The sequence below is a fragment of the Lampris incognitus genome, chromosome 9, assembly GCF_029633865.1.
Source record: "Lampris incognitus isolate fLamInc1 chromosome 9, fLamInc1.hap2, whole genome shotgun sequence".
NCBI classification, from domain to species: domain Eukaryota; kingdom Metazoa; phylum Chordata; class Actinopteri; order Lampriformes; family Lampridae; genus Lampris; species Lampris incognitus.
In genome coordinates this window covers 33,588,301-33,616,036 of record NC_079219.1, presented here as the reverse complement: position 1 = coordinate 33,616,036, position 27,736 = coordinate 33,588,301, and the positions used below count along the sequence as shown (strand labels likewise).

Sequence of the window (27,736 nt, the reverse complement as noted above, 5' to 3'; positions counted from 1 at the left end):
AGACTTGTTGAAATCAAACAGTATTTAAGAGAGGAACTTGTATTTGTACACTGGATATGTATTGACTTGCCTCTCTCCCCAGGCCCTCGAGTGGATCCATGACACTGGTGAGTTCTACCTGTCCACACATACCTCCACCGGCTCCAGCATCCACCACACACAGGAGCTGCTGAAAGAGCACGAAGACTTCCAGATCACAGCCAAGGTAGGTGTGTGTGTGTGTGTGTGTGTGTGTGTGTGTGGGTGTGTGTGTGTGTGTGTGTGGGTGCGTGCGTGCGTGCGTGCGTGCGTGCATGCATACACACATGCACATGTGTCCTCACTAATCCAATTTCCCCTCAGGGATGAATAAAGTCATTCCGATTTCTGATCCTAGTTTCAGGGACACATTTCAGACTACAGACCACTTTAATTAATGACAGCTTTTCCAACTGGAGACAAAAGCCATCTCCCCAGTTGGGGAAAAAGCTAATTTTTGGGTCAGTGGTTAAGGTTGGTGATGTAGTTCTGATGGTTAAGGTTAGGATGGTTGAGGTAAAGGGTAAGAGCTAGGGAATGATTGTAAGTCTATGTAATGTCCCCAAAAGTGACCTAAGTAAACGTGTGTGTGTGTGTGTGTGTGTGTGTGTGTGTGTGTGTGTGTGTGTGTGTGTGCGCGCGCGCTTATTGTATTGTTATTTGTGTGTTTGCTGTCACAGTTATTGTGTTGCAGAACAAGTCATTATACCTTTCAACAGAAATACCATTCCCTAAATGTCTCTGTCTGCCTCTGTCTGTGTGTCTGTTTCTCGCTCGCTCTGTCTACCTGTTTCTGTCTGTCTGTCTCTGTCTGTCTCTCTCTCTCTTGCTCTCTGTCTGTCTGTCTGTCTGTCTGTCTCTCTCTCTCTGTCTCTCTCATTATCTTTATCTCCTTTTTCTTTTCCGTTTTCTATGGTGCTTTCCACTCTCCTCTTTTTCTGTCTTTATACCCCTCTATCGCTACGTCTCTCTTCCCCCTCCCTCCCTGAATTGCTCTCTCTCTCTGTCACCCCCTACTGACAGCAAACCAAAGAGCGGGTGAAGCTTTTGATCCAGCTGGCGGACGGATTTTGTGACAAAGGCCATGCCCATGCCCTGGAGATAAAGAAATGGGTCTCTTCAGTGGATAAGCGCTACCGAGACTTCTCCCTTCGCATGGACAAGTACCGCACCTGTCTGGAGACAGCACTGGGTATATCCTCCGACTCCAACAAGGCCGTGAGTACTCATGGACGCCGTCAGCTGACCTCTGAAAACCCCAGACAGCACAGGTGTCGGGAGTCCCAAAGCGATTTGAGAACGAGTTTGCTTTCCTCATCTTCCCTTTGACAGTCAGTAACAATATCCTGGAAGGTTGTCAAACTATGGGAGTGAAAAGTAGTCAATCTGGCATAATGCTATCAAGTCTGATGTATGCAGATGCACATATTTGCAGTGCAAATGCACAGTGTAAAGCAAGAGCGACCAAAGTGAACATATGAACCATTTCCTGTGTCTTCGGTCATGGTGAAAACCCCGAACACCTCTACATGGCCACCATGTTTTCTGTGTTTTTCAGAGCAAAGAGCTCCAACTTGACATCATCCCCGCCAGCGCTCCAGGGTCAGAGGTCAGGCTGAGGGATGCTGCCCATGAGCTGAACGAGGAGAAGAGGAAGTCTGCTCGGAGGAAAGAGTAAGTGGGACAGACACTACAGTGTATCTTGGTTATGTGGTAAATTCCTAACAATAAAGCTCATGAAAAACCCTTAAATTGCATCCATCTCTGAGCTTGTAGTTGGCATTTTTGATTAAAAGACTGTAAAACTGACATTCAAGGCAAACGGTGGTGTGATGGTTATCATGAATAGATCACAATTCAAAACCATGCATGATTCAGTCATGTAGTTGTATGAATGACAATATGTTGTTTTCTTAGGATTCTTAGGGAAATGAATTTGTCGGATGAGATCAGGCAGGAGTCTCTGTGCACTATGATGTTTGTGGATGACATTGTGATCTGTAGTGAGAGTAGGGTACAGGTTGAGGAGAGCCTGGAGAGGTGGAGGTATGCACTGGAGAGAAGAGGAATGAAAGTTAGTAGGAGCAAGATGGAATACCTATGCTTGAATGAGAGGGAGGACAGTGGAATGGTCAGGATGCAAGGAGTAGAGGTGACGAAGGTGTATGAGTTTAAATACTTGGGGTCAACTGTACAAAGTAACGGGGAGCGCAGAAGACCGGTGAAGAAGAGAGTGCAGGCAGTGTGGAGTGGGTGGAGAAGAGTGTCAGAAGTGATTTATGACAGAAGGGTACCATCAAGAGTTAAAGGGAAGGTTTCCAAGATGGTTGTGAGACCAGCTACTATGTTGTAGGTTTGGAGACAGTGGCACTGACGAAAAGACAGGAGGCAGAGCTGGAGGTGGCAGTTGAAGATGCTAAGATTGTCAGTGGGAGTGATGAAGAAGGGCAGGATTTAGGAACAAGTATATTAGAGGGACAGCTCAGGTTGGACGGTTTGGAGATCAAGCAAGAGAGGCAAGATTGAGATGGCTTGGATATATGTGGAGGAGAGACGCTGGGTATATTGGGAGAAGGATGCTGAATGTGAGGCTGCCAGGGGAGAGGAAAAGAGGAAGGCCAAAGAAGAGGTTTATGGATGTGGTGAGCAAGGACATGCAGGTGGCTGGTGCCAAAAGTAGTAGTAGTGTTAGTCGTAGGGAAATGAATTTGTCCCTGGAATGCTATTTACAGTCCCTCCTACAGCCAATCTCTATTTCATTATAAGGGTGATGATGGAAGATGAAAGCCATGAAGTTTTCCTGTGCGCTACACTTTGTATCTTATTGTTAATCGCAGTATCTTGATGTGTTACATTTCAAAGTAACCATTTTGTTGGAAGGGTGAAAGAATGAATCAGCCAAAATAATGAGGCTGTCCCAACTTTGCGTTCAATTTCTGACTTTTCCCTCTGGGTCTGATGTTTTATTCTGTGACGGTCACATCATCAGTTCGTACAGCGTTTGTGGAATACTGCACCGCCTTTTACCATCCCACATTACCACTGCAGAGTTTATATTGAAAAAATAAGTTTGTTCTCAAATACAAAAAGTCTGCGGCATAGTAATATAATAGTAGTGATATAAGTAATAATAAATATAATTTGAAAAAATTAGATAAAGTTTTAGAAATTCGTCTTCATTCCCTTTTTAAGGTCTTTGGTTGCCCCTTTTTATCCACCCGTCTGTCCACTGACTGACTGACTGCCCAGCATTATCAGTCATCTAATGTCTTTATGTTTTATTTAAGCAAATAAAATCAGACTTCACATTATAGCTTGTTATGCTTTTGTATGTCCACTGAGGACTGGTGTTATGTTGCCTAAAGACTCTTTTTATACTACTTTTATTTGGACTACTCAAACTTTCTGTGTTGAGCATCAGTTTTCCTTGCATTGTTGATCTCTTTCAGGTTTATAATGGCTGAGCTGATTCAAACAGAGAAGGCCTACGTCAGAGACCTGCGAGAATGTATGGATGTAAGTAGTGTACTGGAGAAGCACACTACCAATAATCACATTCACACACACGCACGCACGTGCACACACACATGCACACATACACTCACACACACACACACACACATGCACAGGCAGGGGCTGCAAGTGGCCAGCTCTGGTAACGTGTTGAGATAAGGTGATGTTGAAGTAAAATGTTGTTAATGTGGAATGAAATTAGTTAAACTAAACTGTGTTTTTGTCCAGACATATCTGTGGGAGATGACCAGTGGGGTGGAGGAGATACCACCGGGCATTGTTAACAAAGAGCACATCATCTTTGGCAACATGCAGGACCTCTACGAGTTTCACCACAAGTCAGTACACCACCATGTGTTCCTTAAGAGAAACCTAAGTTGACTAATACATGGATTTCACAGGGCATCTGGGTAGTGTTGCAGTCTATTCCGTTGCCTACCAACACAGGAATTGCCAGTTCGAATCCCCATGTTACCTCCGGCTTGGTCAGGCGTCCCTACAGACACAATTGGCCGTGTCTGTGGGTGGGATGTGGGTATATGTCCTGGTCGCTGCACTAGCACCTCCTCTGGTCAGGCAGGGTGCCTGTTCGGGGGGGGGGGACTGGGGGGAATAGCGTGATCCCCCCCACATGCTACGTCCCCCTGGTGAAACTCCTCACTGTCAGGTGAAAAGAGATGGCTGGCGACTCCAAATGTATCGGAGGAGGCATGTGGTAGTCTGCAGCCCCCCCTGGATCGGCAGAGGGGGTGGAGCAGCGACCAGGACATCTTGGAAGAGTGGGGTAATTGGCTGGATACAATTGGGGAGAAAGGGGGGACACACACACACACAAACAAAAAAAATCAGAATTTTAGTCAACTTCAGCACAAGCAAAGCAGTGCTAATATTGTTACTCAGAACCAGTGTTTCTATGATAAAGGGTCACAGTAATCTCGGTCCTTTAACTTACACTCAAGTCAACGATAAGGATGTAATCAATCTCGGAACCTCTGGGGACAATGACTAAGATTTCAAGGCTTCCAATGTATCTGCTGGCTGTTCGCTTTCATTTCCTATGAGGACTTCCTCTTCCATGCGCCCGTCGTTGTTTACAGTCGGATTAGCGACTTGAGAAGGGAGTTGGAGTTGAGAGACGACGTCCATGGCCGGATTCTTTCACAAGTAGTCGACACGAGTCGAACGTTTCTCCACACAATACACAAACACCAATACTTTTTTGTTGGTGTTTTAGATCCAGACGATATTTCAGCCAATTTGTTCCGCCTCTGCAACCTCATGCAACCAAAGCATGTTCCTGTAGAAATCCCCACCTACTTAAACGTGATTGGTCAATACTACTCAGACTCAAACAGAAACCAGAATGCTTCCGATACCAAAACATACTATATACCCCTCATTTTCCTATTTCCTTCTGTCTCACAGTATCTTCCTGAAGGAGTTGGAGAAATATGAGCAGCTGCCAGAAGATGTGGGACATTGTTTTGTCACCTGGGTAAGATCAGTGATCCTTCTTCCTTGGCCTTTTTCTACGTCCCTCAGTCCCCAGTTAGGATCATACTGAGTATTGTTTTTTTGTCCACATTGTCCATATCCAATCTTGTTCAAGCAAAGGGTTTCATATGTTGAAACTGGAAAAAGTTAGCTGTTCATTGGTCAATACCTAGAAGGAAAAAAAAATAAAGGTTATATACGCTTGTGAAAATTGACCTATTTTGTAAGCAAAGTTCTTTGAGATGATTCATATTTTTGATCATTACCTACCATGGTCATTTTTAAGTGGTGAGTATATCACTTGGTGATGAACTTCTTGCTTAGCTACGTAATGTAAGCTACCTAAAGTATGTTGTTTACAAGGATTTCAAAATTATGAGGGTTTCATAAATCTTATTAGAGTATATTTGTAATTTCTTGCATTCAGGCTGATAAATTCCAGATGTATGTGAACTACTGTAAGAACAAGCCAGACTCCACTCAGCTGATCCTGGAGCACGCTGGTCCGTACTTTGACGTAAGTTATTACCATCACTGTTTAACCATAAGATTGGTGGTTATTTATAATCGTTCATTTATTTATTACTGATGAAAAGGTTAACTTTACAAACATACTGTTTTGAAAATGGATGAAAAGGAAACAACTTTGGCTATGTAAATGTTTTCAGAGATGACCAAAAGAGAAAGAGAAAAAGATTTTCTTAAAAATCTTTTTATGAGTTCTGTATGAAGGTTGGTGGTGTGGTGGCACAGTGGTTAGCGCTGTCGCCTCACAGCAAGATGGTGCTGGGTTCGAGCCCCAGGGTAGTCCAACCTTGGGGGTCATCCCGGGTCGTCCTCTGTGTGGTTTGCATGTATTCACCGTGTCTGCATGGGTTTCCTCCGGGTGCTCTGGTTTTGTCCCACAGTCCAAAGACATGTAGGTCAGGTGAATCGGCCATACTAAATTGTCCCTAGGTGTGAATGTGTGTGTGTCGGCCCTGTGATGGACTGGTGGCCTGTACAGGGTGTCTCCCGCCTGCCACCCAATGACTGCTGGGATAGGCTCCAGCATCCCATGAGCCTGGTTGGGATAAGCGGTTTGGAAAATGGATGGATGGATATGTAGGTAGTTTCTTGTGAGAGTCACAAAGGCATTAGCTTACAATTTCTGTTTGTCTTACTTGTGTTAATAGGAGATCCAACAGAGGCATCGTCTTGCCAACTCCATCTCCTCCTACCTGATCAAACCAGTCCAGAGAATCACAAAGTACCAGCTGCTCCTCAAGGTACACACATGATATACATGCAATGTGTAAACATGGATGTTTTTTGGCACACAGGACACATGAAGTGGAACGGAAAATGTACATTGTAGAAACAAGGATCAGATGCTCTTAAAAATATGGATTTGCACATAACCAGCTTCACCATCCGATTACTGGCATCACAACCCACTGCTGTATATTAAGATGCAAGAGTCACCATCCATGTCAAGGGGAAAATTGTAATCATTTAAATGTATGTGTGTGTGTGTGTGTGTGTGTTCATGTGCGGGCTGATGTGTAGGAGCTGTTGACATGCTGTGAGGAAGGGAAAGGAGAAATCAAAGATGGTCTTGAGGTGATGCTCAGCGTTCCCAAAAGAGCCAACGACGCCATGCACCTCTCCATGCTAGATGGTGTGTAGTACACACACCCCACATTTGCGCGTGTGTGTGTTGTGACTCAAACACACACATTTATAAGTCACACACATTTATAAGAGGTGTGATTTGACTTATAAAACCTTTTTTGGTTTTTGTTTTTGGCATGCCACTGCACATCTGTGTGTTCAGTTGTACTTTTGCAGCACACGATGAAGAAATTAACTGAAGCTGCAGTCACTAACTGATTTGGCTGGACAGTAATGCTTTACAATGTACAATGTTTCAAAGTTAGTTGAATTAAAAAAAAAAGATTACACGGCGTCCGGGTAGCATAGCGGTCTATTCCGTTGCCTATCAACACAGGGATCGCCAGTCGGAATCCCCGTGTTACCTCCCGCTTGGTCAGCCATCCCTACACAATCTGCGGGTGGGGAAGTCAGATGTGGGTATGTGTCCTGGTCACTTCACTAGCACCTCCTCTGGTCAGTTGGGGCGCCTGCTCAGGGGGGGAGGGGGGGGGCTGGCGAAACGCCTCACTGTCAGGTGAAAAGAAGCGGCTGGCTACTCCACATGTATCGGAGGAGTCATGTGGTAGTCTGCAGCTCTCGCCGGATTGACAGAGGGAGTGGAGCAGCGACTGGGATGGCTCGGAAGAGTGGGGTAATTGGGCAGGTACAACTGGGGAGAAAAAAAGGGGGGGGGATCCACAAAAAAAAAAGAAGATGTTGCTCCTATTGACCAACATTTTGATTTTGGTGGTGTTTGTGAATTGCATCACTCACTGTTGAAGAGTCATTCAGACAGAAGGATATTTTTGTACGTCAGCTATTTTGTACAGCTATTTCATTCTCCACCCTCTTTACCACACAGGCCTTCATATGCACACATATCAACAAACAACTCTGAATTTCTCTTTTCCTCTGCTGTCTTTGCCGCTGCCTCAGGGTTTGATGGGAACATTGACTCCCAGGGTGAGCTGATTCTTCAAGAGTCCTTCCAGGTGTGGGACCCTAAGACTCTGATCCGTAAGGGCCGTGACCGGCACCTCTTTCTCTTCGAAATGTCTCTGGTCTTCAGCAAGGAGGTCAAAGACTCCAATGGGCGCAGCAAGTACCTCTACAAGAGCAAGTTGTTTGTAAGTACCATTAGCACTACTACACCACTGTACACACAGTAGCACTTTCTATGAAGCTTGCATCTATAATGCCCTATAAGCATCTATAGCTCCCTATAAGTGTAGCTATAGGTCATTGTGAGATTCATTACAACCATGTATTCGCCCTCACAACACCTCCTAACCATCTTTATGATACATTGTCAATTTAGAAAGGGTTTATGCACTATAAATGTCATCATTAGCCTGTTTATCTGTCAAATGTCAAAATGCATCATAGCCAACTTGTTTTGCTGAAGTCTTATAGAGATGCATAATGACACTTACGCTTATAGGGTATTATAGATGTTTATAGGGCATTATAAATGTTTATAGGGCATTATAGATGCAAGATTCATAGAAAGTGTTACCGTACACACTCTTAAATGGTTATCCTTTTTCTGTAACACTCCTGGAGAGATAAAAAAAACAGGAAGGTCATCAAAATGAAACTTTCTTTGACTCAAGCCCTGCTCCATACCTGCACATGCACACTCCTTTTTTTCTAATCCTCATTCATGCTAATATGTTTCCCTCCCCCCCCCCCCCGCCCCAGACGTCAGAGCTTGGGGTAACAGAGCATGTCGAGGGAGACCCCTGCAAGTTTGCCCTGTGGGTGGGCAGAACCCCCACCTCTGACAACAAGATTGTCCTCAAGGTATGTGTGAACCTACAGAACACACATTAATTGATCACAGCAACAGTAACACACCAGTGTATATATAAAAGGCAGACAATTGTGTAATACATTCTTTTATTTTTGGTAAATTATGAGTAAATAATGAGAACTGTATTTATTCTTCTGACATTAAATATAGTTGTAGCAGCAGTATTAGTTGTGGTTATTTGTGCTCGCTGCATCGGTATTTAGAAAAGATAATTGTGGGAAGTCCGGGTGGCGTGGCGGTCTATTCCATTTTTTTGCCCACAGATGAGTTGTGAGCAGAGCTGTCACAAGAAGAAAGGCTGTTTACTCCATAAGTAGATACTTGGATTATAAGTAGCCTTTCACAACATTGTTACACTTCTGTGGCAATGATTTATTACATGTGCTCATGGGAAAAGGATAAAGCTTCATGCAAGATCATATATCAGTCTGTTTATTTTGCGCTTGTTAGCAATGAGAAAAAATATATATTTTCGCAAGATTTTATCAGATGGCAACTAGAAAGCTGATCTTATTGAGATTAAGACAATCAGTTATTAATCATCCATTACCTTAAATTCTTTTCACAAAATTATGCACAAGCTTTTGCATAATTAAACCCATTTTCCTATCATCCTTTCCTAGCTCATGATATCATTCAATTAATTGCCACATTTTCAATTTCCAGGCTATGGAGATGGGATCAGCCCAAAAATCACATCAGCAAGCCAATTTAGCAGTTGTAACATGTTAAATGTGACTGGTAGTCAATAAGAAGAGTGACTCAGTTTCGCCCCCTGGTGTCTGTTTTCAGTTTGACACATAAACCTTAAAATGGTCATGAAGAAGTCAAAGTAAAAATGATTTCCTAAATGTATTTCCACTCTAATAAACAGTTATATAACATGGCAAATGTAAACATATGAAAGCAACAAAAAAAAAAAACAAAAAAAAACGTTAATTTAAAAAAAAATTTGTGGCAAAGGCGCCACCATCTTGCAGTACTATAGCCTGTGACATCCTGGGTTGGTTGGCTTGGCTGAGTTCAACAGATACGACGGTAAAAGATGGAGAAAGTTGGAGAGTGAGGAGCCACAGGACAGAAGAAAACAAAAGGGAGGCTACTATTGTATTGCTCCTGGATGAAAAAACGAGTTTTACATGAACTGTACTGAATCATTTTTGTACCATCAGAATTCTTAATTCTGTCAGATCCCAGAATATGCCCACTGTGTATTGATGATCTCACTCAAAAGTTATTGAGGATGAACCCGGCTGAATGTCTGAATATTCAACATCAACCTCTCTACACCACAGTGTTATGACCGTGGTATCCCAAATGTTGGTCACATAACGTGCTGCATAACATGATGTAAACAAACTACACATAGAAAGCATTCATGTGGCATTATATTGTCATGTCAGACCTCTCAGACATGTTCTGCGTCACACTGGCTCATTCACCAGAAGCATGTAACCTAGTCAGCTGTGTGAATCGGCGAACAACTAATGTTAGGTACCGTCGCTGCTGGCTAACAGCTGCATCAACTAACTAACTAGAGTTAGCTAGTAATTAGTGCCGGGAGAGTGACATAAAAAAACAGCGTGTCGGTCAGACAACAACTACAGTGCATCCGGAAAGTATTCACACCCCTTCACTTTCCCCACATTTTTGTTATGTTACAGCCTTATTCCAAAATTGATTAAATTCCTTTTTTTTCCTCATCAATCTACATACAATATCCCATATGACAAAGCAAAAAAGGTTTTGTAGAAATTTTTGCAAAGTTTTATTAAAAATAAAAAACTGAAATATTGCATGTACATACACCCTTTACTCACTACTTGGTTGAGGCACCCTTGGCAGCGATTACAGCCTCAAATCTTCTTGGGTATGAAGCTGCAAGCTTGGCACACCTATATTTGCGGTATTTCTCCCATTCTTCTCAGCAGATCCTCTCGAGCTCTGTAAGTTTAGATGGGGAGCATCGCTGCACAGCTGTTTTCAGGTCTTTCCAGAGTGTTCAATGGGGTTCAAGTCTGGGCTCTGGCTGGGCCACTCAAGGACATTCACAGACTTGTCCCGAAGCCACTCCTTCATTGTCTTGGCTGTGTGCTTAGGGTTGTTGTCATGTTGAAAGGTAAACCTTCACCCCAGTCTGAGGTCCTGAGCGCTCTAGAGCAGGTTTTCATCAAGGATCTCTCTGTACTTTGCTACATTCATCTTTCCCTCTATCCTGACTAGTCTCCCAGTTCCTGCTGCTGAAAAAGATCCCCACAGCATGATGCTGCCACCACCATGCTTCACTGTAGGGATGGTATTAGCAAGGTGATGAGAGGTGCCTGGTTTCTTCCAGACGTGACGTTTGGCATTCAGGCCAAAGAGTTCAATCTTGGTTTCATCAGACCAGAGAATCTTGTTTCTCATGGTCTGAGAGTCCTTTAGGTGCTTTCTGGCAAACTCCAAGCGGGCTGTCATGTGCCTTTTACTGAGCAGAGGCTTCCGTCTGGCCACTCTGTCCTTCTGGAAGGTTCTCCCATCTCCACCGAGGAACGCTGGAGCTCTGTCAGAGTGACCATCTGGTTCTTGGTCACCTCCCTGACCAAGGCCCTTCTCCCCAGATTGCTCAGTTTGGCTGGGCAGCCAACTCTAGGAAGAGTCCTGGTGGATCCAAACTTCTTCCATTTACGAATGATGGAGACCACCGTGCTCTTCGGGACCTTCAAAGCTGTAGAATTTTTTTTGCACTCTTCCCCAGATCTGTGCCTCGATACAATCCTGTCTCGGAGGTCCACAGACAATTCCTTTGACTTCATGGCTTGGTTTCTGCTCTGACATGCACTGTCAACAGTGGGACTTTATATAGACAGGTGTGTGCCTTTCCAAATGATGTCCAATCAATTGAATTTACTACAGGTGGACTCCAATCAAGATGTAGAAACATCTCAAGGATGATCAGTGAAAACAGGATGAACCTGAGCTCAATTTTGAGTGTCATAGCAAAGTGTGTGAATACTTATGTACATGCAATATTTCAGTTTTTTATTTTTAATAAATTTGCAACAATTTCTACAAAACCTTTTTCACTTTGTCATTAAGGGGTATTGTGTGTAGATTGATGAGAAAAAAAAGAATTTAATCCATTTTGGAATAAGTCTGTAACATAACAAAATGTGGGGAAAGTGAAGGGGTGTGAATACTTTCCGGATGCACTGTATATGTATACAAACTACAACATGGAAACATTGTTTGCAGTCTATGCCATCATATTCCTGTCTCTGGCCAATACCCTGTAGCATGTATTTGTTTTATTTGCTGCATAAGGTTAACGTCTTTGGTCCTGTTGCTCCTCAGTCTCCAACTTTCTCTATCTTTTACCATTGTATCTGTTGAACTCAGCCAAGCCAACCATCCCCTTGACATCACAGGCCATAGTACTGCAAGATGGTGGCACCTTTGCCACGAAAGATATAACGGGGATTCTTTCTTTCTTTTATGTTTTCATTAGTCATGTTTGTTATTTAATTGTTGATTAGTTGGAAATACATTTAGTAAATCATGTTAACTTGATTGACTACTTCATGTCACTAAGAAAATCATCCCCTGGTCAGGATACTTGCTGCATGATTTGGTGTGTGTGTGTGTGTGTGTGTGTGTGTGTGTGTGTGTGTGTGTGTGTGTGTGTGTGTTAGGGGGTATATGAAATAGGGAAAGAATTTATGTTTATGAGTGCTGTTGTATGTCTGTATGTATTGATGCTGGTGTGGGTTTATGTGCATGCGTGTGTGTGCAAGTGTGTGCTGAGGGAGGTGCCCATTTGTGTAAGTAGTTGTCTCGTTACATAACAGTGATGACCATCTTAATCTGATTGTTATATAAGTCAACAGCCTTGGTGCTGCTGGTTGCTAAGTGAAGGAAGGAGAGAGGACTTGAGGCCCTCATGATATGCTAATTCTAGTCCACACATTCACTGAATGACGTCAACATGTTAGTGACAAGAAAAATGTGCTTAACCCTGTTTGTAGATGTCAAGGTAGCCCTTGGTGTAAAAGACTGTCGTCATGATTTTGTCAGGGTGTGTGGGTGTTTGTGAATGTGTTCGTGTGTGAGATCTCTAACACTTTGTTTTTCAGCAAATGAAGCATTCCTGCAGAGTCGGTTCATAAAGGCTGACTTGGACCATGCCATACCATACCATACCAGCAGTTGAGAGCTCATTCATTCAGTGCTGGTTAAAAATCTGATTCTCTTTCAGTTGAGTCATTCGGTAAAACACATATAGTATGGGATATCACACCCTCGCGTGATCTGAATGGAGATACCTTTATTCATGCCCGCGAGACAAATGACCCATAGTGACGTGGTGATGTGTAGCCAGGCTCAGCCGGGTACATATACCACGTCACCATCGCCATCCCTCAGTTCTTACCCTCTTCACTTTGCTGAGAATATCTTACACCTAGGCAGCTAGCCAGCTACCAATAGTTAGCTTCAGCTCTTTGTAGCACCTAGGAATCAGCCAAACTGTTTCACTTGATAGAGCGAAGACAACCTCTGGTGGTGAGTCGACTATCCCCGGAGCGCTGGTTTCAACATTGAAGTTTGATTCGTTTCTGAGCGGCTAGAATTTGTTTAGCTTTGTCAACAAGGCTATTAAAGCAACTATGGCGAAGAAGTTGTCGTCTACCCGCCCCTGTCCTCAGGAGTGTGGCTTCTCTTTGCATGAAAAGACTTGCACGATTCCTGCCCTGTATGCCTCGGGATTGTCCACGCCAGAAGAGTGTTGATTGAGCCCAGTGCATGTACACTCTGTCACCAGCTGATACGCTTCACTCTTGAATGCTGAGTTGCGTTCATGGAAAGTTTTGGGTAGGGTAAAAGTCAAGCAGGAGGACTCCTTCCTCTCCAAATCTGGTGACCCACTTTTGACTGGTTCCGACGATGAGGAGTCTGTGGAGGAGAATCTCACCACGGACTGGGCTGAACATATGGATTACGTTGATGAGCTCGGTGATATGAACTGGACCATGCCAGTGTTTTAGCCCAATAGGCTGTGCTTGTCACATCCCACAATGGGGTGGACATGCTTGACCTCAGTTGTGACTTGCATGGCTTGTCTGATGAAGAACAGGAAGCTCTACTGGCTGGACTGTCTGCAGCAGCGTTGGCGACTAGCTGTGACTATGACACCTCCTTCCTTGCTCTGTTCCGCCGTATGGCCCAGAAGCTGCATGTTATTTTGTTGTTTCCCCTCCACCAGTCTAGAATCCCACAAGGTTCATGGGCTTTTTCTTACCACCAGAACCGATAACAACTAACAGTGCACTCCTGTTGTTTCCAAATTTGGATCCGAGCTGACTTCCTCATGGGCTAAGCCACTGTCTACCCACATCATGGTGCCCCGCTGTGGACAGTATATGGACCTTGATGGGGCAGAGAAAGTACGCCTGCTTAACCCATCTCCTATGGAGCATTCGCTAGGATCCTACCTTGCACAACCCTGGTTGTGACCTGTCACAACGAGAGAGTGACAGGTCCTGCAGTCCTCCAAGTGCTGACAGTTTTCCTCTACCCAGTTGGAAAAGATTTACTGGGCACAGGCAGGCACAGTGGTGGTGGAACAGATAGGGTTCCCATTCGGCAGAGCCGATGTGGAACTTTTCGCCTCAGAGGAGAACACTCACATCCCCTGTTTTTCTCTGTAACAGATCACAATGCCCCTTTGGGGGTGGATGCACTGGCGCACCCATGGCAGAATATTCTGCTATATGTTTCCTCCAGTGGAGTTGATCCCACCAGTGTTAGAGAGCAGCGGGAGGGCCTGTCCCTGATTCTGGTAGCACCTCAGTGGCCAGCAAAGTCATGGTATGCAGAAATAATCAATCTGCTAGCAGCAGAGCCATGGTGCCTTCCAGCCTGCAGAGATCTGTCTCAAACAGGGGGGAGATGGTTTACCACTGCCAAGAGCTGTGGTGCCTCTATTCATACTTGTTGAAAGGTCACATTTGATGGCTAAGGGTTTGCGTCTGAATGTGATCACAATGATCTTGAGTGCGATAGCCTTGTCCACCAGAGAGCTCTACTCAAATAAATGGCGGACCTTTGAACAGTGGTGTGATGGGAAGAATCTTATTCCTTTCCAGTGTTCTATTGTGGATATTCTGTATTTTCTGCAGGAGATGTTTGAAAGGGGCCTATCCTTTTCTCCAATAAAAAGTTTATCTGGCAGCTATATCAGCTTGCAATGTTGGTTTTAATGGTGTGTCGCCAGGGGTTCACCTACTTACAATTCACTTCATGAGGGCAGTGAGGTTTTTAAAACCAGTGGTTAAGCCTAATGTACCTACTTGGGACTTAACGGGGGTTTTGTAGGCCCTCTGTGGCCCTCCTTTTGCGCCTTTAGAGTCTGCAGATATTAAGTTAATTTCATTTCATAATCCAAACTTGAAACTTATCTTTTTGCCTTAACCTAAAATTAGTTGCCTTTAAATTGAGTGCTTCATGACCTGGTACTACATGGCGAGTCAGTTTCTGTCTCAATGAATTTACCAAGCACTGTTCTGCTGACAAGATTATGTAGGTTATTGACTATTGCAAACTGTTCTTTTCTCTCACTTCTTCTCTTTTCTCTCTCCCTGACTGATGGCTTCCCCTTTCTTCTGTGTATGTGAATGGTGTGATGTGAGTCTCCTGTGTGCATGTGTAGTCTGTCCTCCTCCCAGGTCTCCATGGTGATGGTGGTCCCCACCTGGACACTTCTTGGCATCCCTCCTCATCACATTTTCTTTTTATATACACATCAATGGCAATTGAGCTGTTCTCGTTGGGACCAGCTGTTTGTTTGTTTTACCAATCCTGCCCAGGGTAAAGCTTAGTCAAAGCAGCGGCTCTCCTGTTGGATTGTGGAGGGTATCTCTGGCTTGCAACAGTAAGGGTCTTGCTATACCCGAGGGAGTGCAGGCACATTCAACCAGGGGGCTGGCGGCACCATGGACTCTGTTTAAAGGGGTGTCCATGGGAGACAACTGTGCTGTGGCCAGTTTGGCCACACCGTACACTGTTGTTCAGTTTTATGGCTTGGATGTAGTGGCCCCTTCAGTGGCTCACTCTGTCCTTTCTGCTAGCTATGTGACGCAATAGGGCATCAGGAGTGTTGTTACGGTTTGGTGCTGTTCTGCAGGGCAGGAATATATGTCCCATACTATGTGTTACACCGAATGAATCAACTGAAGGGTATCATAACGTTATGACTATAACTACTTTTCCCTGAAGGAGATGAATAGGGTACAACACTACCTTGCCCCGCATCACTGATGGGGCTCAGTAAAGAGCAGCTTCTGAACTGAAGGAGGACGGTGGTGACGTGGTGTATGTATCCGGCTGAGCCTGGTTACACATCACCAAAGGCCATCTGCCTTGCAGACGTGTTGTACCTCATTCTGCTCCTTCAGGGAACAGTAGTTATAGTCATAACGTTAAGTTTTCCTTTCCTTTGATGAAGAGTGTTTATGTCGTAAGCTACTGTGGATGTGATCATGTGCAGCGTTGTGTATGTTTGTGTGTGCATTAAAAGAAAATACTGGAAGAAGTTGTTGAAGCTGCTGTAAACACTTGAGCTGTTTAAGCTAACCCTTATCTGCCATGTGTGTGCATGTATACGCCCATGTTTGTGTTTCTTGGCCTCAGGCTTCCAGTATTGAGAACAAGCAAGATTGGATCAAACACATCCGGGAGGTGATCCAGGAGCGAACTGTCCATCTACAGGGAGCCTTGAAGGAGCCCATCCACATTCCCAAAACTACCGCAGCTAAGCACAAGGGTAGACGGTAAGTTAACACTCCATCAAGAATGGTGTCAACCCCTCAGTGTAGAAATCCATGCATCATTAAAATATTGTTGTTCAACTGCGCCGCTTCCAATTTGGATATGGTTTTGAAACTGAATTAGATAATCATATCTTTGATATTTGGAAACCACTCAACTGTGTTTTTTTGCAATTGTTGATAATCTTTGACTTTAAATTACAACAACACATGTGAAAGTGGCAAAGAGTTTGATCATTCTTGCAACAAATAAGTCAGTCTTTTTTTTGTTTTGTTCATATCATTTATGAAATTTAAACTTAAATGCAAAATTGAGTCAGAAATGTGATCCGTTTTCCAGTAACCTTGAGCATTTTGATTTGGCAGGGAGAGCTTCATTTTGTGTCACTGAAATTAATCTGTACATATTACACAAGGCAGTTAAATAGATATGCATTTTAATTTCCAGTCCATGAGTGTGTAAAAATATCCCTGTCCTTTTTCTAGGGACTGTAGTAAAATAACAGCAACCCTAGAGAAAGCAGATCTTCAAGACTCAGCCTGTTGTCTTATCCCAATGAACAGTGAAAACACTATGAAATAAAACCAGGCAGTGCACAAGTCAGCTATTTCCAGGAAAAACTGCTCATAGCACACATATATCCTAGTGTTTGGTTTCAATAGAATAAGTTAATCATTGTTAATTGAAATTTAATTGCAATGTCTGCAGCTATTATGAATGAATATGCTTTTAATGATTTCATTAACAACAACTTCATTGGTCTTGATGTTTTCATGCTTAATTTTTGTTGTCTTCCTGTAGGGACGGCGAGGATCTGGACAGTCAGGGAGACGCCAGCAGTCAACCAGACACCATCTCTATTGCCTCACGCACCTCCCAGAATACACTGGACAGTGACAAGGTGGCAACACTCACACACACTCCCAGACCACCTCCATCCACCTTAACCCTCCCAAAACACATTGCACCGCATCCTAATGATATGCATTTTTAAAAAAAACTAGGGGTGTCTGGGTAGTGTAGCGGTCTATTCTGTTGCGTACCAACACGGGGCTCGCCGGTTAAAATCCCCATGTTACCTCTGGCTTGGTCGGGGACTCCTCCTGACACAATTGGCTGTGTCTGCGGGTGATAAACCGGATGTGGGTATGTGTCCTGGTCACTGCACTAGCACCTCCTCTGGTTGGTTGGAGCACCTGTTCGGGGGGGAGGGGGAACTGGGGGGAATAGTGGGATCCTCCTACGCGCTACGTCCCCCTGGCGAAATTCCTCACTGTCAGCTAAAAAGAAGCGGCTGGCAACTCCACATGTATCGGAGGAGGCATGTGGTAGTCTGCAGCCCTCCCCGGATCGACAGAGGGGGTGGAGCAGTGGCCAGGATGGCTTGGAAAATAGGATAAAGTACAATTGGGGGGGGGGGGGGGCATAGAGCAGTTACATTTTCTGTTTTTTTTTTTCCGCATTTAGCAATACTCGGTTCAATGTGAGGCTATTCTAGTCGCTGTTTGTTGGGAAATGTCTCTCTTACAACACCATGACATCACTTTGGTGATACAATTGCTGGCCTTCGCAAACTGTATAGGTTGAGTAGCAGTAAATTGTTTTCTGTGGAAGTGTTTAAATGTGCGGGACAGAACAGACTCTTTTGTCGGACAGAATTTAAATCACAGATGCTTATATGTGTTGGAGAGAGAATGCTAGTTTGTGCAGAAATGGTGGGCTACGGTGAATCTGTCAATAGCATTACAGAGGGATTGTCTCCCTACGCTCAGTGCAACTACCACACTCACCAACACACTCATGTTTCAACATTTGGCTTCACACTAACATAATATTTGCCCCAGTGGCCTGACAGAGACAGCTGGGTGAAGCATCTCTCGTATTTACATTTTTTAAATTACTTATATTTAGTTTTTTTAAAGTTTTGATTCCCCGGTAATTAGAATTATTAGACAATTGTCTGCAAATTGACCCTTAGTAGTGGCCCTATTAATGATAACAGTAATGGATTGCATTTATGCAGCGCTTTATCTAGACAACCAAGGCGCTTTACATTGAAGTGGGTAACTCACCTCAACCACCCCGAATGTGTAGCACCACCTGGGTGATGCACGGCAGCCATTTTGCACCAGAACGCTCACCACTCATCAGCTTGAGGTGGAGAGAGAGGAATCATTGAGCCAGTTACTTGGGGGGATGATTAGGTAGCCAGATAGAGACAGCCAGGTTGGGAATTTTGCTAGGACACTGGGGAACCTCCTACTCTTTGCAATAAGTGCCATGGGATCTTTAATGACCACGGTGAGTCAGGACCTCGGTTTGACGGCTCATCTGAAGGACGGTATTTCCTAGTGTGACTGCACTGGGAATTGAGATCAGGCAGGAGTCTCTGTGGACTATGATGTTTGCAGATGACATTGTGATCTGTAGCGAGAGTAGGTTGCAGGTGGAGGAGAGCCTGGAGAGTTGGAGGTATGCACTGGAGAGAAGAGGAATGAAAGTCAGTAGGAGCAAGACGGAATACCTATGCGTGAATGAGAGGGAGGACAGTGGAATGGTCAGGATGCAAGGAGTAGAGGTGACGAATGCGTATGGGTTTAAATACTTGGGGTCAACTGTACAAAGTAACGGGGAGTGCAGGAGAGAGGTGAAGAAGAAAGTGGAGGCAGGGTGGAATGGGTGGAGAAGAGTGTCAGGAGTGATTTGCGACAGAAGGGCACCAGCAAGAGTTAAAGGGAAGGTTTCCAAGATGGTTGTGAAACCAGCTATGTTATATGGTTTGGACACAGTGGCAGTAACAAAAAGACAGGAGGTGGCACTGGAGGTGGCAGAGTTGAAGATGCTAAAATTTGCATTGAGAATGATGAAGAAGGACAGGATTAGGAACGAGTATATTAGAGGGACAGCTCAGGTTGGACGGTTTGGAGACAAAGCAAGAGAGGCAAGATTGAGGTGGCTTGAACATGTGTGGAGGAGAGATGCTGGGTATATTGGGGGAAGGATGCTGAGTATGGAGCTGCCAGGAAAGAGGAAAAGAGGAAGGCCAAAGAGGAGGTTTCTGGATGTGGTATGAGAGGACATGCAGGTGGCTGATGTGACAGAGGAAAATGCAGAGGACAGGAAGAGATGGAAATGGATGATCTGCTGCAGCAACCTCTAACGGGAGCTCTAACTCTCTGGAAGAACTGTCTGAGTTGAGAGGCAGTGTGTGTGTGTGTGTGTGTGTGTGTGTGTGTGTGTGTGTGTGTGTGTGTGTGTGTGTGTGTGTGTGTGTGTGTGTGTGTGTGTGTGTGTGTGTGTGTGTGTGTGTGTGTGTGTGTGTGTGTGTGTGTGTGTGTGTGTGTGTGTGTGTGTGTTTTGGTGACTTTGTTAGCAGCTTCAGCCTCCCACTCTCTCTTCACTCTTCACACAGAAGGCTCGTCTGCCTGTGAGACAGGAGAGTACAGTTTTAGCTGTTGATCACTACCTTTCCTAGCCAGAGAGGTATCTATTAGGGCCATTGTGCATTTTCAGTGCTGTTTGGATGCTACTGGTTGTCTATAAACCAACATTTAATTTGAGCTATGAGAAACAGTCTAGGATAGACTAGCCTGCTCCTCTCGGCAGGTTCTATTTAAGTCATTAAGCTAATGCAAATCCATTGTAGACACTCACAGTCGACAGTTCCGGAGGACATTAACTTTTCAAGTGCCTTTGGATTCATACCCTTTGCGTTTGGACAATGAGAGTGGATTTAGACTGTTCTAGTGGGTTTAAACCTCTCTGCCAGTGCTCCTGGACTCTAGTGGAAGTGGGTTGCTCTTGTGATTTGATCCTTGTCTGTCAGAGAGACAGATTTGTTTGCTATTATCTTTTGTGTTTGAATTTTATTAATACCATAATAATTCTCATAATATTGTAAAAAAAATCTTTTTGCGGAAAAACATAAAAACCATTAAATGGATGTTTGATCAATGTAGTGATCTAGGACCACTTTAGTGGATTGCTCCTATAAACTGGGACTATTCTGGGAACTGTTCAAGTGGTCCAGTACTATTCCTGTTGTCTTTGGCCGTTATCAGGATGAAGGAGTTGAAAGCTAAGGAGAGAGTGGAGGAGAGGAGCTTAGGTCCCATTGCTCAACTCCTCAGCTCACTGGCTATGCCGCACTACCAAAGGGTATGTTGCAAATAACAGACTCTGCAGTATTCAGAAAAAAAGGTACCTAAGAATCTGCATTGGGAAAATTTTAACGCCCCTGAATGCAAAACAGTCCAGATAATGAAGGAGTCCCACCATCTAAACAGAGAAATGGCCGTGCAATGTTTAAAAATCAGCCTCACATGCATTTTTTTTCAGTTTATTTTTTTTATGGTTACTGGGTATGCATTGATGCGCATGTAGAATGGTCTAGCTGGGGATGTATTTATTTACTGTACTGTCATTTCACTTCATTTACAAAGTGAGATTCATAGAAGATCTTTAATACGACGTTCTCAAGATGATGATGGTAATCATCATTGTTTTATAGCCCAGGTTGTTCTTTCACATGAATAGACTATTTTTTCATGCAGTTATTTTGGTAAATAAGGTGAAAATGCTGTCTTGTTGTAAAAAGTCTGGCATCCGGGTAGTGTAGTGATCTGTTCCGTTGCCTACCAACATGGGGATCGGTGGTTCGAATCCCCATGTTACTTCCGGCTTGGTCGGGGGTCTCTACAGACAAAATTGGCTGTGTCTGTGGATGGGAAGCCAGATGTGGGTATGTGTCCTGGTTGCTGCACTGGTGTCTCCTCTGGTCGGTCGGGGCGCCTGTTTGGTAGGGAGGGGGAACTGAAGGGAATAGCGTGATCCTCCCACGTGCTACGTCCCCCTGGTGAAACTCCTCACTATCAGGTGAAAAGAAGCGACTGGTGACTCCACATGTATCGGAGGAGGCATGTGGTAGTCTGCAGTCCTCCCTGGATTGGCAGAGGGGGTGGAACAGCAACCAGGACTGCTCAGAAGAGTGGGGTAATTGGCCAAGTACACTTGGGGAGGGGGGGCCGGGAGTCTGACAAAATCCTGACAACTGTGAACAAATAAGAACTATAATAGCTTCCGTTATTATCGGGGCACAGAAGGCTGGCCAGGCTCTCCTACCGATGTTTGTGGTGTCACCAACGTGGTATAGCAGAGATGGTTCATGAAGAGTAACTTATTGTGAAACGTTATTTTATGTTGTTTTAGTTCTACTTTTACAAAGCACTAAGTTATTTTATGCCATTAAAGACCCCGTAAATAATTCTGCCTCTACGACATTTAGGAACACTTTATATGGAAGAGATTTCATCATCAGTCACATTTTGCACAAAAGGACATCAGAGAAGATGGTATGCAGCATGACGAATGACTCTCCCAATTAAGTTCCATTGTCATAGAAACTAGCTTATATTTTCCTATGACAAACCATGAGACATTCTATCATAGTCACATTGAGCTCACTTGTCTGGGTGTGAATGAGTCACCATTCATCACTGCAGCTCCACTTACTTTCACATAAGGCTAGTAGAGCACTTTCCTTGGTGACGTGGGAATATCTGCTTTTTTTTCTCTCTCTATTTTTACGAACGGTACATTCATGTTGACATCCTTTAGACTACTCTAACACTGATTTTTGGTTTGAGTGTTAATTGCATGGAAATATACCTGAGAACATAATGACAAAGCACTTTTGTTTAGCATAATGACTACTGGGGCGACACGGTGGCGCAGTCATTAGCGTGGTCGCCTCACAGCAAGAAGGTCCTTGGTTCAAACCCCGGGGGTCATCCCAGGTTGTCCTCTGAGTGGAGTTTGCATGTTCTCCCCGTGTCTGCGTGGGTTTCCTCCGGGTGCTCCAGTTTCCTCCCACAGTCCAAAGACATGTAGGTCAGGTGAATCAGCCATACTAAATTGTCTCTAGGTATGAATATGTGTGTGTGTGTGTGTGTGTGTGTGTGTGTGTGTGTGTGTGTGTGTGTGTGGGCCATGTGATGGACTGGTGGCCTGTCCAGGGTGTCTCCCGGCCTGCCGCCCAATGACTGCTGGGATAGGCTCCAGCATCTCGCGACCTGATTTCGGATAAACGGCTTGGATAATGGATGGATGGATACTGGTTAATGGTTAAAATTTTTAAAAATATCAACTATGCATTAGTATAGTAAAAATACCTACTGGACCCCTAGTAGTGGCCAATTACTGGTCATCTATTTGTAGGTCCTTGTATACTGTGTTGCCAACTGTTATGTAAGGGAAATAGTAATTGGCAGCCCCTAAAGTTGCCAGCAGTTGCTGGAGGACATCATCAACTAATTCGCTCACAAATCTTCATATAAATGACATTACGAGAGAGAGAAGGAGCTACAGTGGCACAGAGAGGGGGAAAAATGCTTAACAAAAAAGGCCACATGTTATTGATAAACTAAATATTTCTGTCTCTACAAGAATTATATTCAATCGGGCATTTATGAGAGGGAGCGAGAGTGACGCCCATATTATTAGCATGGAAACCAGTCTACATATTTAAAGAAATTACAGAAACCAGTATAGATTATTCAAGTAACCATCAACATTAGAGATGAGAGCTGTTGCGAAAGTGGAGAAGGAGACTCAGGACCGACTTCTACAAGGACAGATGGGAACGTGAAGTGCAGATTGGATATTTTACGTGCTTATACGACATTTTGTTGTTAAACGTATTGTGTCAATGCAGAAATTTTCCCAAAGATCAGAACAAAACATTAGATTAGCTGCTCCTGATGAAATTAAAATGGCCCAGGGGGTCTGAAAAGTTGCCCCCCTTTTTTTTTCTCCCCCCAATTGTACTTGGCCATTACACCACTATTGTGAGCCGTCCCAGTCGCTGCTCCACCACGTCTGCTGATCCGGGGAGGGCTGCAGACTACCACATGCCTCCTCCGATACATGTGGAGTCACCAGCCGCATCTTTTCACCTGACAGTGAGGAGTTTCACCAGGGGGACATAGCGCATGGGAGGATCACGCTATTCCCCCAGTTCCCCCTCCCCACTGAACAGGTGTCTCGACCAACCAGAGGAGGCACTAGTACAGCGACCAGGACACACACCCACATCCAGCTTTCCACCCGCAGACATGGCCAATTGTGTCGGTAGGGACGCCTGACCAAGCCGGAGATAACACAGAGATTTGAACCGGCGATCCCTGTGTTGGTAGGCAACGGAATAGACCGCTACACTACCCGGACACCTGTATATCTGCCTTTTAAAACCATTTTGTTTAGTTGAAGCCTTAAAAAAGATTCATTGCTGATCAGTTTCGATGATAGGACTGGCCAACAGTTTATTTTATTTATTTACTCTTTTATTTCATTTAATTTTGGGGAGGAAAGGGGAGTTCATACTTTATCATATGTTGTATTGCAGTTTAAATGAAATCATATTAGGTAAGCTTTATTCAAATGCTGCTGGACAAATGTGTGTATTACATGGCATCAAATAGATTAGCAAGCCTCTCCTTCTGTCTCTCTCTCTTTCTTTCTCCATCTGTCTTTCTCTCTGTCTGACTAACAATTTGTAACATCTGAGGGGAGCAAAATCAACACCATCTGAACAATGAAAGCAAGGTGTTTTTGCATTCTTGAAGTTCCATCCTCATTTGCTGTGTCGTTCTCTTCCAGCTGTCCGGGGGCTGTGAGCTGACAGTAGTGATCCATGACTTTGTGGCCGGTAACGGCGGAAGTAGCGGTGAGCTGACAGTGCGCCGTGGCCAAACGGTCGAGGTTCTGGAGAGACTCCATGACAGACCAGACTGGTGCCTGGTCAGGACCACCGACCGCTCCCCAGCACAGGAGGGTCTCGTACCCTGCTCCATGCTCTGCATTGCGCATTCCAGGTCTTCCATGGAGATGGAGGGGCTCTTCAATCACAAAGGTAGGGCGAGGATGTATGCACTGATTTTTAAACACCAACATATGTATATGCGTAGCATGCCCCACACAGGGTTAATGGCAGTTGGGCAGAACTGCAAGATGCAACCCCTTTTTTCTTGGGTTCAGACACACGTGGACAGTACTCTGCTTCCCTTTTTTCACTGGTGTGATAGAATAGATGCTAACCTGTTCACTGAAGCTAGCAGCTCTGAAACAGCTGTCTGTGGAAGCGATGTTGGTACGGTTCATTTGGCAAATCCACTTGAAACACTCTCTTCAAATACAATTTCCAGGCCCTGGAAAAGTTATGGAAAATTATGATTTTGGAAAAATTTTGGAAAAGTCAAGGAAATCGGACTAAGTCAGCATTTAAAATTGATTAACCAATTAAAAAAAGAAAAGGTAACTGTCAGTGAAACTATTGCAGCGGGGCTTAAAATTTTTCCTTTTTTTGCATGGTTGCAACAGTTTGTCTCAGTATGCTAATGTGTCTCCGCTGGGGGTCAGCCCTGTGTTCCCTCAGCCCTTTGGGTTCGCTATCGAATAGGTTAGCTATCGGTTAAGATTAGGTGAAAGTAAGCGTTGGGTTGATGATAGGGTTAGGTAGAGGTTGAGCTTAAGGTAGGTTAGGTTAAGTTTAGGTAAGTTCAATGAAATAGGGTTAAGAGAACATAGACACACTCCCGTCCGCTGGATAGCATTCCTGTCAGCTAGCTAGCTAGCATGTCAACACCATGCCATGTAAGTGCAGTTTCAACAATCAGTGATTTCAAATGGTACAAAATCTGGCTTGTAGAAGTTGTTGTTAAGAGTAGCTCATATATAGTATTTGAAATACGGGCTGACCTACATCATATATAGTGTTAAAACTCTTTTCAGTGACAACTCTGAACAATAGTTTCTTTTGATCATGGAAATTAAGCTAACCATTATGGTGAAGTGGAAAATCATTGGTGAAAAAAATTATGGACATGGGTTGGTTCCCTGCCACTCGCAACACAGTTAAGCCTGCATCTTTTTTTTCCTGTCAGAAATTGCTGCAGTGTGCCTCATGCGTCTTAAAAAACCAGCACAAAAAGAGGGCACTATTTTGAAGATGTGACCCAGGTAGAACTGAAGCCTTTGCATCTGTGTTCTGCAAAGTGCCTTTGTGACTCCTCACACAAAATATGGACCCAAGGGTTTTTCCGCTGCGCAAGCATGGTCACGTCTCACCAGGAATTCCAGATTTCCAAAAACATTAGTTATAGTCATGGAAGAGACATTGCCAACTTTTGTTGTCACCAGATAACATGTTTGCTATCTGGTTAAAACTCATGATTTACATACTGCATGCTATATCATTAGCAGGAATAGGCGAAGTTGAATGGAACACACACACACACACACACACACACACACACACACACACACACACACACACACACACACACACACACACACACACACACACACACACACTACCTGCTTGGACTCAATTTCCTGTTTTTTTTTTTTTTTTTAAATTAGGGATAGGGGATACAATAAATCAGAATGAAAAGAGCTGCGGTGAACCATCTATCTCTTATTAACTCTTTTAGAGAAAAAATTGAGATAATGAATTGTTTTGTACCCTCACTCCACACTGTTGGTTGGTCTCACATAGCTGTCCATAGAAGGCAGAGAGGTAGAAGCTGCTCTCATCATGTCTCAACAGCATGCCTATAAAGTCAAGTTTTCTGCTCGCCTTTCTAATTAGTGGTTAAATGGTGCACAGCTTGTTTCCAAGGGGATGTACCATACAAACATTTGGCTGACATCCTCTTTGTGGCTAACATGAAAAAGTTGGTTGTTTTTGTATTCAAGAGATTATAGGAGATACAGGAATGCTCAGCTTTGATCATTAGGTCTAGAATTACCAAAATATTTATTTCCCCAACCGCTTTCAAATACATTTCAGGCATCCAGTTTTGCATCTCCCGAACTTTTTTGAGCTTGGGTCAACTCACTGGACCGAGTCCATCAGTTTTACCTGGTGTTGCTTCATCATCCAGCTCTGTATACATTTGCATTGGTCTTTGTGAATGTCACTGTGTGTGTGTGTGTGTGTGTGTGTGTGTGTGTGTGTGTGTGTGTGTGTGGCTGCGCTAAGCAGTGAGAAGGAATGGGGCTTCCCACTGCTTCTCCCTGCAGGAGATTTTCCAGTCAAAGAGAAGGCTGTTGTTCAGGATGCCACCAAGCTCCCTGCTACCTCAGCTAGGTTTGTGACTCCACCGGCCAACCATGTAGACACCTCTCTCCCGAGATGTGGAATAGTGACCGTTCAGGGATAATGGTGGTCTCCCTGAAGTCTGGCTTTATCCCTGCTCCATCACATATAAATGACTAACTGACTGTGAGGATGAGACTGAGTTGTTGTTCCTTGGTGTGTGAATAGAATAGAATAGAATAGAATCATGAAGCTGAAAATGCAGGGTGATTATGTTTGCATGATCTGATTTGGGTGAACTAGGAACAGAATTCGTAGAAAATTTAAGAGAGAGAAAGAAAATGCTGGACTGTTCAAAGGGCCTTCCTGGACTTAATGACATTAGGCTGACAGATCTATTCTGTGTCACCAAATGCGATTTCCTTAACCTACCTCCAAACCCTAGTTTGTGAGAGTCATTTTAAAATACTCGTGGAGGACATGAATTTAGCACATGCCGCATAAGAGGTGGTCACATGACCTAGTTTTCTGGTATGGCCCTACAATGTCCCTTTGACACGTTTTGGTAAAGCAACATGTTTGTGTATCCACATTCAAGAGAGACAGAGACAGCGAGAGAGTGACAGAGAGAGCGACAGAGAGACAACGACAGAGAGAGAGACAGAGTGACAGAGAGCGAGAGAGAGAAACAAAGAGAGCGACAGAGAGAGCGATAAGAGAGAGAGAGACAGCGAGAGAGAGACAGTGAGAGACAGACACAGCCACAGAGAGAGAGAGACAGAGAGAGAGCGACAGAGAGACAGAGTGAGAGAGACAGAGAGAGAGAGAGAAACAAAGAGAGTGACAGACAGAGAGAGAGAGATAGCGAGAGAGTGTTGGTGTGTGCGCATGTATTTGGGTACGTTCATGCATGCATTTATGCATTTGTGAGGAAGTGTTTTCTGGGCACTAGCAACAAGGGGTCCTGTGTGTTATGGAGGAGTAACCAAAGCCTGTGTAGACCTACAAACTGCTTGGAAGTTCGGTTGAATTAGCTCTCATTCACATAGCATCCTGTAATTGATTTCTAGATTTGAGCTGTTATTACTTCATCTGCTGCCTCCAAGCTTATGTAATTGTCTCACAGGTAAGAATATGTCCGCTTAGCAAAACATTTAAGCTAGAGTTTAGTGGTTTTCAAAGGACTCACTGCTGAATTAACACAATGTTGGTGACACTTTGGATGTAGGGACTTTTTGAGATGGTGTATGAGTAAGTAGAGAGGTATTTTTCTCTCTGTGTGTGTGTGTGTGTGTGTGTGTGTGTGTGTGTGCTTGTGCGCACATTCACAGGAAGCAGCGCTTTGCAATGAGTGAGAGCCTGAC

At 44.1% G+C, this 27,736-nt stretch overlaps 1 protein-coding gene across 1 annotated transcript in view; it reads left to right on the top strand.

The window, feature by feature from the left end:
* The window catches only part of triob (trio Rho guanine nucleotide exchange factor b), a 225,301-nt gene that overhangs the window by 159,308 nt on the left and 38,257 nt on the right, over nt 1–27,736 (top strand). Inside the window, exons 25-38 of the mRNA XM_056286980.1 lie at nt 83–205; nt 1,042–1,236; nt 1,577–1,692; nt 3,468–3,534; nt 3,760–3,869; nt 4,957–5,026; nt 5,453–5,542; nt 6,201–6,293; nt 6,574–6,685; nt 7,597–7,787; nt 8,362–8,463; nt 16,139–16,278; nt 17,078–17,177; nt 23,933–24,185. Coding sequence (XP_056142955.1) covers nt 83–205; nt 1,042–1,236; nt 1,577–1,692; nt 3,468–3,534; nt 3,760–3,869; nt 4,957–5,026; nt 5,453–5,542; nt 6,201–6,293; nt 6,574–6,685; nt 7,597–7,787; nt 8,362–8,463; nt 16,139–16,278; nt 17,078–17,177; nt 23,933–24,185 — 1,762 coding nt within the window. The remainder of the gene's footprint in view (nt 1–82; nt 206–1,041; nt 1,237–1,576; nt 1,693–3,467; nt 3,535–3,759; nt 3,870–4,956; nt 5,027–5,452; nt 5,543–6,200; nt 6,294–6,573; nt 6,686–7,596; nt 7,788–8,361; nt 8,464–16,138; nt 16,279–17,077; nt 17,178–23,932; nt 24,186–27,736) is intronic.